Source organism: Medicago sativa, chromosome 4, assembly GCF_051527215.1.
Source record: "Medicago sativa cultivar Bolivia chromosome 4, Bolivia_mono, whole genome shotgun sequence".
NCBI classification, from domain to species: domain Eukaryota; kingdom Viridiplantae; phylum Streptophyta; class Magnoliopsida; order Fabales; family Fabaceae; genus Medicago; species Medicago sativa.
The window spans coordinates 8,346,454-8,359,497 of NC_140752.1; the positions used below are offsets into that span (position 1 = coordinate 8,346,454).

The window sequence follows — 13,044 nt, forward strand, 5'->3', positions numbered from 1 at the left end:
CATGTACATACACAAAATGGTTTAGCTGAGTCATTAATCAAACGTCTTCAATATATTGCTAGACCTTTAATAATGAGAACTAAGCTACCAGTTACAGTTTGGGGTCATGCAATTTTACATGCTGCAGCACTCATACGTCTAAGGCCAAGTGCTGATCATAAACATACCCCTTATCAACTTGCAATTGGTAAAGAACCAAATATCTCTCATTTAAGAATTTTTGGTTTTGCAGTATATGTACCCATAGCTCCACCACAAAGAACAAAAATGGGACCTCAGAGAAGGTTAGGAATATATGTGGGGTATGAATCACCATCGATTATTAGATATCTTGAACCTTTAACAGCTGATGTTTTTCAGGCAAGATTTGCTGATTGTCATTTTGACGAAACAAATTTTCCAACACTAGGAGGAGAAAATAAACCATTGGAAAATGAAATAACATGGCATGTACCACATTTATTACATCTGGACCCATATAATAAATCATGGGAAGAAAATGTAAAGAAAATAGTACAATTACAAGATTTAGCAAATCAACTACCAGATTCATTTACTGATTTAAAAATGGTGACAAAGTCACATGTACCAGCTGTAAATGTCCCATCTCGGATTGATATATCAAAACTAAATGATGTAGCAAGTACATCTAAGGCACGCTTAAAGCGTGGTCGACCTGTAGGTTCCAAAGACAAAAATTCCCGAAAAAGAAAAGGAACAGAAAAGGTGAATATGATCGAAAGTGATCTTGAAAAGACACTAGATACTGATAAATCTGACAATGAAAAGTGTGCTCTCGAAAAAGCACAAGATGATGATAATGAGATCATTGATAATGAAACTGAAAATAAGAATGATCTCGAGATTTCAATTAATTATGTTAATACGGGAAATTTGTGGAGCCGAAAAGACATAAATATTGATGAAATATTTTCATTTTCCATTGCATGTGAAATTACAAATGAAAATGATGATCCCGAACCCAGATCTGTCAATGAATGTCAAAATAGACATGATTGGAAAAACTGGAAAGATGCAATAGATACTGAATTAAAGTCTCTTAAAAATCGAAAAGTATTTGGACCTATTGTGGCTATACCTGAAGGTATGAAACCTGTTGGGTATAAGTGGGTTTTTGTAAGAAAACGAAATGAGAAAAATGAAATTGTAAGATACAAGGCCCGTCTTGTTGCACAAGGTTTTTCCCAACGACCAGGTATTGATTACGAGGTAACATATTCTCCTGTTATGGATACAATTACTTTTCGTTATTTAATTGGTTTATCAGTATTTAATAATCTTGATATGTATCTTATGGATGTTGTTACTGCTTATTTATATGGCTCACTTGATAATGATATATACATGAAAATACCGGAAGGACTTAAGATGCATGATACATCAAAACCAAGAGAAATGTATGCAATTAAGTTGCAAAGATCATTATATGGATTAAAACAATCCGGGCGTATGTGGTACAATAGGCTAAGTGAATATTTGCTTAAAGAAGGATACGAGAATAATCCAATTTGCCCTTGTGTTTTTATAAGAAAAACAATATCCGGTTTTGTAATAATTGCTGTTTATGTTGATGATTTAAATATCATTGGAACTACTAAAGAAATTAAAGAAGCAAGAGAGTACTTAAAGAAAGAATTTGAAATGAAAGATATGGGGAAAACTAGGTTCTGCCTTGGTTTACAAATTGAGTATACTAAAAATGGTATATTGGTACATCAATCAAATTATACAGAAAGAGTGTTAAAAAGGTTTAACATGGACAAGTCAAACCCTTTGAGTACTCCAATGATGGGAAGAACACTTAACATAGAAAAGGATCCTTTTAGACCTAAGGAAGATAATGAAAAGGATCTTGGCTCTGAAGTGCCATATCTAAGTGCCATTGGGGCACTCATGTACCTTGCTAACTGTACAAGACCTGATATAGCTTTTGCAGTAAATTTACTGGCGAGATTCAGTTCATGTCCTACAAATAGACATTGGAAAGGAATAAAACATATATTTCGATATATACGAGGTACATCTGATCTTGGTTTGTTTTATTCTAACAATACAAAACCAGTTTTGCTTGGCTATGCAGATGCAGGATATTTGTCAGATCCACATAATGCTAAATCACAAATAGGACATGTGTTCACATATGGTGGCACTGCAATATCATGGAGATCTCAAAAGCAAACGCTTGTAGCAACTTCTTCAAATCATGCTGAAGTAATAGCCCTTCATGAAGCAAGCAAAGAGTGTAGATGGTTACGTTCGGTTTTGCAACATATCCAAGGAGCGTCTGGTTTAACAGTTGATAAAAATCCAACAATCTTGTATGAAGACAATGCTGCATGTGCTACTCAAATGAAAGAAGGTTACATCAAAAGTGATAGAACCAAACATATCCCTCCTAAGTTCTTCTCATTCACACAAGAACTTGAAAGAAACAAAGAAGTGGATATTCAATATATTCATTCGAGTGATAATGTGGCAGACCTCTTCACAAAAGCGCTCCCTGCATCAGTTTTCAAGAAGCACATACGAAATATTGGAATGCGTCATCTTCGAGTTCTTTAAAAAGGAACAACATGTGTTTAGTTGAGGGGGAGCATACTGTTGTACTCTTTTTCCCTTATTAAGTTTTTTATCCCAATGGGTTTTTCCTAATAAGGTTTTTAACGAGGCAACATATGTTTCAATCAAATTATCCTCAACAAGACTTCAATGGAGCACCGTGATAGATATTTCAAAGGGGGAGTGTTATAATAAATTATATAGACATAATTATTATAGTTGAAATATAGACATAATTATTATAGTTGAAATATCTATCCAAATTGTCAACTTACAATAGTAAGTGATAATTACCTATTACCTAGGTAAATGTCAAATTAGAATAGTGAAACAAATAATTTCACACATGTAATAGTGGTAAATTTAGTAGTATAAATACCACACTTTGGTTCATGTAAAAATACACCATTTTTGAGAAATCAAAATATATCATCCTACTTCTTTCTCTCTTGATTTACTTAGTTTATAAAGTAGTAACTTATATTATCTTATTAGTTCACTAATATCATAAAATAAGTATTTAAATATCTAAATCTTTAACAGATGATTTAATGTTCAAAAATTTTTGGGCATGAATTATTTTGTTTCTACTTTCTAGCAAGATTTCTTATGTTTTTTCTTGGTAATTCATACATATATTATGAAAGGAGCAACAAATTGGCTATGCTTTTTTTTTTAAGATATGCTATGAGGGGTGAACCCAACATTTATATAGTCACTTTGGTCCATAACTCAGTACAAAATATAAAATAGTCTATAGATGTTCCGTTGGTAGTTTTGTCCTTGACATTAAAAAATTTCATTAACAAGTGAGGTGACAATTGTTTTGGGCTGACAATGATGAATGATGTGAAATAAGGACCAAATTGAAAGTAACCCAAACGAAATCAAGGAAAAAAATCGTTAAGTCTCATCTAATTCTCTTTTGTTCAAAATTAAATCTTTGCTCCAAACTCTTTTGAATATCATAATTGAATCTTCAATTGAATACCAAATCGAATCACATGATGATGGAGGTTGGTGCAAACTCTTTTGAATACTCAGTTCAGTTTGATGATATCATAACAGTTGATGGTAACAGTTTTAGGCTTTTAGCTTAAGTTTCATGACATGGACTTTGTCATAACAGTTTGATGTGTTCAGTTTTATTAATTCACGATATGTGACTATTAATTAGCATCTTATGAAGGAAGTCCTCAAGCCGCATGATATGCAATGTCAGACATGATTATCTCTATATTATGACACAGATATAATCAAATTAAAAATGAAATTGCAAATTCTTTGCAAAGAGATGTTTTATTTAAAAATTAGTTTCTTTGAATGACATGTTAGTAAAATCCTTTTAGTTTAGGTCAAATACATCTTTTGATCTTTTAAGTTTAACAAAAATATTGAGTTAGTCCTTTAAATTTTTTAAGTTTTAAATATATCTTTTAAGTTGTTAATTTAATACACCGTTGGTCTTTTAAAGATCTATTTAAAACTTAAAAATTTTAAAAACTTCAAATAGCTGCATTGAATTAGCAACCTAAAAGACATATTTAAAAAATTTATCATGAAAACTACTTAAATTCAAGAAAACATGAACATCACTGAATATGAACTCCTAGCCGTTGGTTTATGAAATCAGCATAGTAAAAGGGGTTTAACTCATATATTTAAACAAAGGAAAGAATTAGATGATATTTATCAATTTGAGATTTAGGGATTTTAAGATTTTGTTTTTGTCTCTAATTTTGTTTGAGTACTTTTAATTTGGTCTCTATGCCACATCATTCATCCTTTTTAGTCTAAAACAATTGTCACCTCATCTGCTAACAGAAATTTTTAACGTTAAGGAATAAATGAATAACATAAATATACATCTAGGAACTATTTTGTATTTTATTATGAGTCATGGACCAATGTGATAGCGAGATGCAAAGTTAGGGTCTAAAGTAATTATTTATCCTTTATTTTTCATTGTACTACTGCACACGTCATTTACGCATGGACTAGTTTTAAACACAAACTTTTAAACACAAAACTTGACACTAAATATAATTACGTTATTAAATGGTTAATAAAATATATGTTAAACCCAATATATATATATATATATATATATATATATATATATATTTTTGACAAGATATATATTAATAGGATTAATAGGATTAATCCCATACAGGGGTTTGCTAGAACACACCCACTAGTCTTTATGTGGGAGTGTTTTAGCAAGTTATAACTAAAAAGTTAATAAATACACCTTAAGGTGTATGTTGCTATAACACACCTTCTAACAAAAACAAGTGGGTGTGTTCTAGCAAATCTTATAGGGGTTTGCTAGGATACACCCACTTACTTTTTAGAAGGAGTATTTTAGCAAGTGAATAACTAAAAAGTGGTTAAATACACCCTAAGGTGTAGCTTTGCTAAAACACTCCCACATAAAAACTAGTGGGTGTGTTCTAGCAAATCCCATATATATATATATATATATATATATATATATATATATATATATATATATATATATATATATATATATATGGGGTTTGCTAGAACACACCCACTAGTTTTCATGTGGGAGTGTTTTAGCAAGTAAATAACTAAAAAGTGGTTAAATACACCCTAAGGTGTATGTTCTAGCAAACCCCTATATATATATATATATATATATATATATATATATATATATATATATATATATGTTAAACAAGAGCTTAATGTTTTGCATTTCTGGTGTTAATGAGTTACTTTAGCTATTTGATGAGATATATATTAAATAAGTTATTAATAAAATATACTAATATTTTCACCACAGAACATATACTAATATTTTAGTAGTCTACTTATATATATAAGAAAGGAAATGCCCCTTGAAATTACCAATTTGCCCCTATGAGGGGCATTTTGGTAATTCAATTATTGGAAGTGGTTTTTTTTTTTAAGGTTTGGCCTATGAATTTCCATTTTTGCCCCTAACCAATTTTTTTAATTATTTTCTTATTTTTATATTTTTAATAACATTTAATTATTTTCCAATTTTTATATTTTTAACTATTTTTCAATTTTTCCTCCCAAATTCAATTGCTTCTACATTGCCGTTGTGGGAGATTAAGGTATCGTTTGACCCGACTTTTTTCAAACTTCTCTACATTTTTAAGGAGAAGTTAGGCCGAATACAATATCAATTAAGTACTTACTAAAAAAAGTACTTTTTTTGAACGCATAAAATTGAATGGAATGAGCTTTGACCAGAAGCTGTTGAATGTTACTTTAAAAAACTACTTCTCGACAAGTTTTTTTTTTTTTTTTTAAGGTTTGGCCTATGAATTTCCATTTTTGCCCCTAACCAATTTTTTTAATTATTTTCTTATTTTTATATTTTTAATAACATTTAATTATTTTCCAATTTTTATATTTTTAACTATTTTTCAATTTTTTCTCCCAAATTCAATTGCTTCTACATTGCCTTTGTGGGAGATTAAGGTATCGTTTGACCCGACTTTTTTCAAACTTCTCTACATTTTTAAGGAGAAGTTAGGCCGAATACAATATCAATTAATTACTTACTAAAAAAAGTACTTTTTTTGAACGCATAAAATTGAATGGAATGAGCTTTGACCAGAAGCTGTTGAATGTTACTTTAAAAAACTACTTCTCGACAATTTATTTCACAAGCACCTCTTTTCAACTCACGCCGGGAACTTTTTCTTTATTTTTTAATATTATATTTCATTATGTTTTTTTTCTTCCATTTAACTTTTTTTTAACCGTTCCATTAATTTTTTAAGGAGATTCCATTTAATTTTATTACCTTTTTTTCAAAGGAATTTTATTATCTTTTTATCACTTATATATTTAATTTCAATATCGTTTAATCATCACAATCTCACAAATATTTTTATTCACGATGTCATTTAATGATCCCAAATATTTTTATCTCCTTTCTTCAACCTCGCGAATATATACACACATTAACGTTTAGAGTAATATTTTATGTCCGTCTGTCTGTTTTTTTGTTACGCTAATGCATGTAATTTTTTTAGTGTTGCTTGGTTGAGTGCTACCTCACCAATTTTTTTAACTATATTCCAATTTTTATATTTTTAAAAACTTTTAACTATTTTACAATTTTTTATTTTTAACTATTTAAAACTAAGTTGATGGTTCATGGTTTTTAAGGTTTATATTTTGACATATTATAATGATTCACAATTATCCGTCATTTTACCATCTATCCTTTCAATGTAATCTTTCAGACTGAATATTACTAAGCATATGTGAAGAGACTGAATATTGCTCAGTTGATATTACTTTTTTGATGTCAAAGAGATTTTTTATTTTTTAACGGTCAAAATATTAATAACCAAGTTCCTACACAAGACGCTAAAGAGTTTAATGTGTTTCTTTCGTTCATTTTGTGTCATGTAAATATTGGTGTTAATCCCTTTTTGGTAACTCTATGACAGTAGCGCTCACTTTTATAATTTTAACTATTATGTAATTTATGTTGTTTTCCTGCTCTTGATAAAGCTTTCATAAATATTTTGATAAAGTTTTTTAATTTTTGTGCAATATTCATTAATTTGTTCATTTTTCCTTCGGAACAATTTTTTTACAAAATACGTTACTGAACCCCATGCCTTAAACCATGCATCACAAATATTTGGATTATGCGAACTTCATTCTCAAATTTACTAAGAATGGTAATGTTCCGTAATTTGAACATCTCTCCTTTAAAACAAGTTTTTAAAAGTGCGTATAATTCACATGAAAGGACTCGATACTAAATTGCAGTTAATATCTGCCTTTGCTGTAGATCATGTGAAATGATTTATATACGTTGAAACTGAAAGGCAAAATGATATAAATCAAGTAGAGAGACATTCAACTATCTGTCTGATTCAGAAGTTTGTTCACCTGAAAGGAATGGATACTAAATTGCAGTTACTATCTACCTTTGTTGTAGATCATGTGAAAGGATTTATATATGTGGTACTAAATTGCAGTTAATATCTGCCTTTGCTAGGGGTGGCAAAAATACCCATGCCCATGGGTACCCATGGGTAAAATCCGTCACGGGTATGGAGCGGGTAGCTAAACTGGTATCCACGGGTATAATAAACGGGTATTTGACTACCCATTATTATATGGACATAGACACGGATTGGATTGTATCCATACCTATGGGTACCCATACCCGATAATAAATTAAGTAAATTACTAATATCTTTATATATCACATCTTATTACTTAAAGTTGGTACCTTATTGAAGAAAATTTTACCCCCCACCTAAAAATCCTCAATAATAACCTATTTTTATTTTAAATTTTTTTAATTCATCTTATTAAGTTCACCATTTCTACTTCATTCACATCATAAAACATATAGATTATATAAGAATCATGAATTTTCTATGAATTATGTATGATTAATGAAATTTGAGTGGATTATGTATGGATGTTTAAAAGTTGAAGTTTTTTGGTAGTTAAAAAAAGTTATTATTTGTACCAAAAAATAAATAAATTCAAAACTCCATGGGTACCCATGGATACCTCAATACCCACGGGTACCGGTATAGTGAGTACCCACGAGGATACGGGGCGGGCACGGGTATCATACTTATCCAACGGGGCGGGGACGGGTATCATATTATCCGTACCCATTGGTATCCATTGACATCCCTATCCTTTGCTGTAGATAATGTGAAAAGATTTATATACGTTGAAGCTAAAACACAAAATGATATAAATTAGGTAGAGAGGCTTTCAGCTATCTATCTGATGCAGAAGTTTGTTCGCCTGAAAGAACTAGATACTAAATTGCAGTTACTGTCTTTGCTGTAGATCATGTGAAATGATTTATATATGTTGAAGCTGAAAGTCAAAATGATATAAATCAGGCAGCTTTGGTAATAGGGTTTTCATTGGTTTACAGATAGATATCAATTATTACTGAAAAAGTGTTTCTACCGCTGACAAAATATGTTTTCATTTGTTACTTGTGATCAAACCATTTTAAAGATTTAATTTTGTAATCCGTAATGCAAGAGTACTCTAAATATTGTATTATGGTTTATAATTATCTGTCATTTCACAATCTATCCTTCCAATATAATATTTTGTCAAATACGTTACTGAACCCCCGTGCGAAGCACGGGTTTGTAACTAGTTAATAACACAATCCCGACTTTGTCTTACAAAAATACACGCCCTTAGTAATTCATATAAGGGTTAAAAATAATATAAAGCAAATCTATTGTAAAACAAAATAATATAAATCAAACAAAGATTAGATTTCCGTTTTTTCTTTTGGATGTGAGGACAAATTGGTAACTTAAGCACCATATGAAACACATATATGTGATGTTTCAAGTTCGAAGTTGAATGAAGATGCCAGTCTAACAATATCGACATTGTTAATAGGATTAGACCACGATTAAATTTTCATTTTGTTCTTGTATAAGAAGTGTTGCCTCAGCCTCATTTGAATGGAGAAGGAAAACAAAGGAAAAAAAACGTGTTCTTTTTTCTTTTTAATGTTGGTATTAGGTGTTATTTTTTTTAAGGAGGGTATTAGGTGTTCTTGATCTCCCTATATCTGGGATTCCACTTGTATACCATTAAGGTACCAATGATATATATCATTGGCCAATTAGAGTGTGTCACCTACCAATGTTACTTTATAAATATTTTTTTTGATATATTTTTTTAAAAGGTGTACCACGTGGCACATTCTAATTGGACAATAGTATATATCATTATGGTACATATGTGTTATCCCTCATCACGTAAAGGAAACTATTTTTTTTGGTAAAAAAGGAAATAAAGTGAATCAAGTTGGTATTGTGCTTGTCTACTGTAGACTCCATGATCCTTATACTAATACGAGAATCTTTAGTTTTAAATGTTAGGTATGAGCTAATGTGATTACGTATTAGCATTACTATTTATTATTCATGTATATATATGTAGCTTTTAAGCTTTTGTTCTGTTCATATTGTATACAAAATAGGCACAGGTCAGGTCCAATGTATTTTTAGGCTAAAACGAAATTTAAATATAGAGACATTTTAAACGTTTAGACAGGCTAACAAAAAATTAGTGTGGAGCCCAACAAATTTAGAAGCTTAAAACCTTTGCTTTAGTGGCAGTTCACCCAACAGAACCAATGAATTGTCACTCTTTGGCCTCAACTCGATCTATCTATAGAAGTGGCAAATTTAAAGACAAAAGTATAATTGTTGTTTGATTTCAAGATTTTTTTTTTTTTTTTTTAATTTTACCACCAGTTCTATATTTTTAATATTATCACAATTGTAAATAATAGTCATACTACACATAACGAGAGATGAAAAGATAAGAATGAGAATCACATGTATAAAAGGCATGACAAACAAACAAACACCATGATACCCCAAAATATTCTCAAAGATCAAGTGTATCCACACACAATCATGCACATGTTTATTGTTTCTTTATAGTACAATGCTAACAATATATACTCTCCTTTTTATGTGAAAAAAATGGCCCGACTAACATCTAAATTGGAAAGGAAGATCTTTGCTTCATTGTTAATGTGATGTGATTTATACGAACAATCCAACCTGAGAGGTTGATTCAAGAATGATATGAGTAGGTTGCATCTCTCTCATTATTTGAAGAACAAAGAGAATTCTCATTATTTGAAGGAATTTTTGGCATATCTAGTTTTGAATTATAGGGGCCAAGTTCTACTATTATAAGAGTTTAATTAATATACTTTATTGATGTATAATCATTTTTACACATATATCTAATGTTGTTTTGTCACAATAATTAATAAATATAACAACTTACGTGTTTTTACATTTATTAACAGATGCGACAACACAACATTAAATGTATGTTTAAATTAATCGGGGTATGTAATTTTTTCTCAAGACATCTTAATCAAACTAATTGCCTATTTGGTTTGGCGGTGGGGCACCCAAAATCACGTTTCAAAGCATGCCAACCATGGCAATGAAGAAGCTAGAAAACTAAACTTCTAGCTGAACGTGATTTCTCGCCGCTAGTTTGAAAAGTTAAAAGCCGGAAAAAAAATGAGTTGGTTGGTTGTGTTCTTCTATTAGACATTTTTAAATAGCTAAGAAACTTGTTTTAGAATATCTATATTGAGTAAGAAATACATAAACATGTTTTTTTAGATAACACTACCAGTATTTAGTATAGTATGAATTAAGCTAAATTTGAATTGAATCTTCAAATTTATTACTAGTAAATCATAAATCATTAGTTTAAATTCATATACCCCATTTAATATGAGAATAGAAGCTCTAAGAATACCACCGGAGAGCTGCATTAGGCGACAAAGATGCTGATTAGGATAACTTAGGAAAAACAAAATAATCACAATTACACATTCAACGGTGTATATCTAAACATGTAAGCTCACGTGTCCAGGGCCCCACTTACATAGTACAATCCTAGTCAGACATATGTGGTGTTACGATGTGACAGATAAAATACGTATCTGACACGTATGACATATACGGACACGTGGCAATCAATGGTAGCTTCTTCATCTCTATATAATGCAAGTAACCATTTTTGCTATTTCCGTGACAAATCTTCTATTCATTTCATTTTTTTAAGCCTCTTTCTTCTCTTCCTTAACAATAATTTGTGATCACTAATTTTTTCATCAAATTTTGATACCCTTTTCTCTAAAATTTAACATCTTTGTTATTTGGATCACCGTTTTTTCTTTCATAGTTCAATTGGGTTGGATTTGAATTTAATTTAATTTTCTTTGAGAAAATGAAGGAAAGTGTGGGAAACCCTTTGCACCTAAAATCAGTGAATCATATCTCACTCATATGCAGATCAGTTGAAGAGTCAATAGATTTCTACCAGAATGTTCTTGGTTTCTTCCCAATAAGAAGGCCTGGTTCTTTTGATTTTGATGGAGCATGGTAATTTCACATAATACATCAATACATAAACTTTTTGTATAATATATAATATAGTATAAGAATTGTATTAAATTTTTCATTTTTTTTTGTTAAAACAACTATTATGGGATCGATGTTCGAACTCGTGACATCTTATCACTCTGATCTTTAACTCATATTTTTTCAATTGAAAACAACTTAGAAGTAGAAATTAAAATGAGACTTTTGTTCCCTCAAAATTTAGTATTTTTTCTTATAAATTTTAATAAATTTTTGGTTGGTTTTCTTAATGAAAATTGATTTTTGTATGTGGTGACCTGATTTGCAGGCTATTTGGCTATGGTATTGGTATTCATTTGCTAGAAGCAGAGAACCCAGAGACGTTACCAAGGAAGAAAGAAATAAATCCAAAGGATAATCACATATCTTTCCAGGTCAGATTTTTCACTAAACTTAACCTTATTGATTACGTTTCAAAATTTGGAAAAAATAATGTGACTTAGAAAGAAACAAAATGAAAGACGTACTTCAATAAATGAAGGAGCTTGATAAAAAATACATTGAACCTAAAAGTGACGCATAGAAAAATCCAAATTTAAAACTAAATATAGATCATACCAAATTTAAAACTAAAACACTCACCTAGTCATCATAGACACGTTTATGTTATCCTTTTTAAGGATATGCAATGGCTTTTAAGGATCTTATCCTCTAAGGTTGCTTCAAATTGCAATAGAATATATGCAGAGGTCGGGGTTCAAACTCCAGACACCTCGTATTTAAAATGTGTGAGCATCAGTCACTAGTCTCCTTGATAAAAAAAAATATATTACTATCCAACTTTCTTAATTTAATGGTACTGCATCGTGCAATTGTAGTAAAGGATTATACAAGTTTTAGCTTTTTTTGTTGTTAACCATTCGATTCTCAGGGAAAAGAGCTCTGGTAATTCGGAGTTCGACCGTGAGGTAAGTATAGTCTGATCAATATTTGTTTCATCAGAAATTAAACTTGGATTTTCCTCAACAATTTGTCATTTATCGGAGCTTATTAACCATTTAATATGAAATTTTGTGTTTGAACTTTGAATTGGTTGATGTGCAGTGTGAGAGCATGGGAGCAGTGGAGAAAAAGCTGAAAGAAATGGAAATCAATTATGTTCGAGCAAGAGTAGAAGAAGGTGGGATTGAAGTGGATCAGCTATTTTTCCATGACCCAGATGGTTTCATGATTGAGATATGCAATTGTGATAGTCTTCCTGTGATTCCATTAGTTGGTGAGGTAGCAAGATCATGCTCACGATTGAATCTTCACATAATGCAGAATCAGAATCAGCAGAATCAGATACATAAGATTGTGAAGTGATTATTGTGATGTGACCAAACATCTTTGTGTGGGAAAAGGTTGAATGTATCATGTATGATGAGTCATGAAATTGTACTTCTTTTCTTTTGTTGTTGCTTTCTAGTTGTCAATTTATGATGTTGTTCCTTATATGTTAATTATTAATAAAGTAATGAATTATTGGCAAAATGTT

General features: G+C 30.4%; 1 protein-coding gene across 1 annotated transcript; it reads left to right on the forward strand.

The window, feature by feature from the left end:
* The first annotated feature begins 11,174 nt into the window (after positions 1-11,174).
* On the forward strand, positions 11,175-13,040 carry LOC146926006 (glyoxylase I 4-like). The gene is made up of 3 exons (XM_085758434.1): positions 11,175-11,528; positions 11,836-11,941; positions 12,612-13,040. Exons 1-3 carry the CDS (start codon positions 11,374-11,376, stop codon positions 12,870-12,872), a joined length of 522 nt encoding a protein of 173 aa, XP_085614560.1. The 5' UTR covers positions 11,175-11,373; the 3' UTR covers positions 12,873-13,040.
* Positions 13,041-13,044: the final 4 nt, after the last annotated feature.

Coding starts and splice junctions, on each gene's coding strand:
- LOC146926006 (XM_085758434.1), top strand. CDS start 11,374: ATGAAGGAAAGTGTGGGAAACCCTTTGCACCTAAAATCAGTGAATCAT. Junction 11,529..11,835: donor TTTGATTTTGATGGAGCATG/GTAATTTCACAT, acceptor CCTGATTTGCAG/GCTATTTGGCTATGGTATTG. Junction 11,942..12,611: donor ATAATCACATATCTTTCCAG/GTCAGATTTTTC, acceptor GTTGATGTGCAG/TGTGAGAGCATGGGAGCAGT.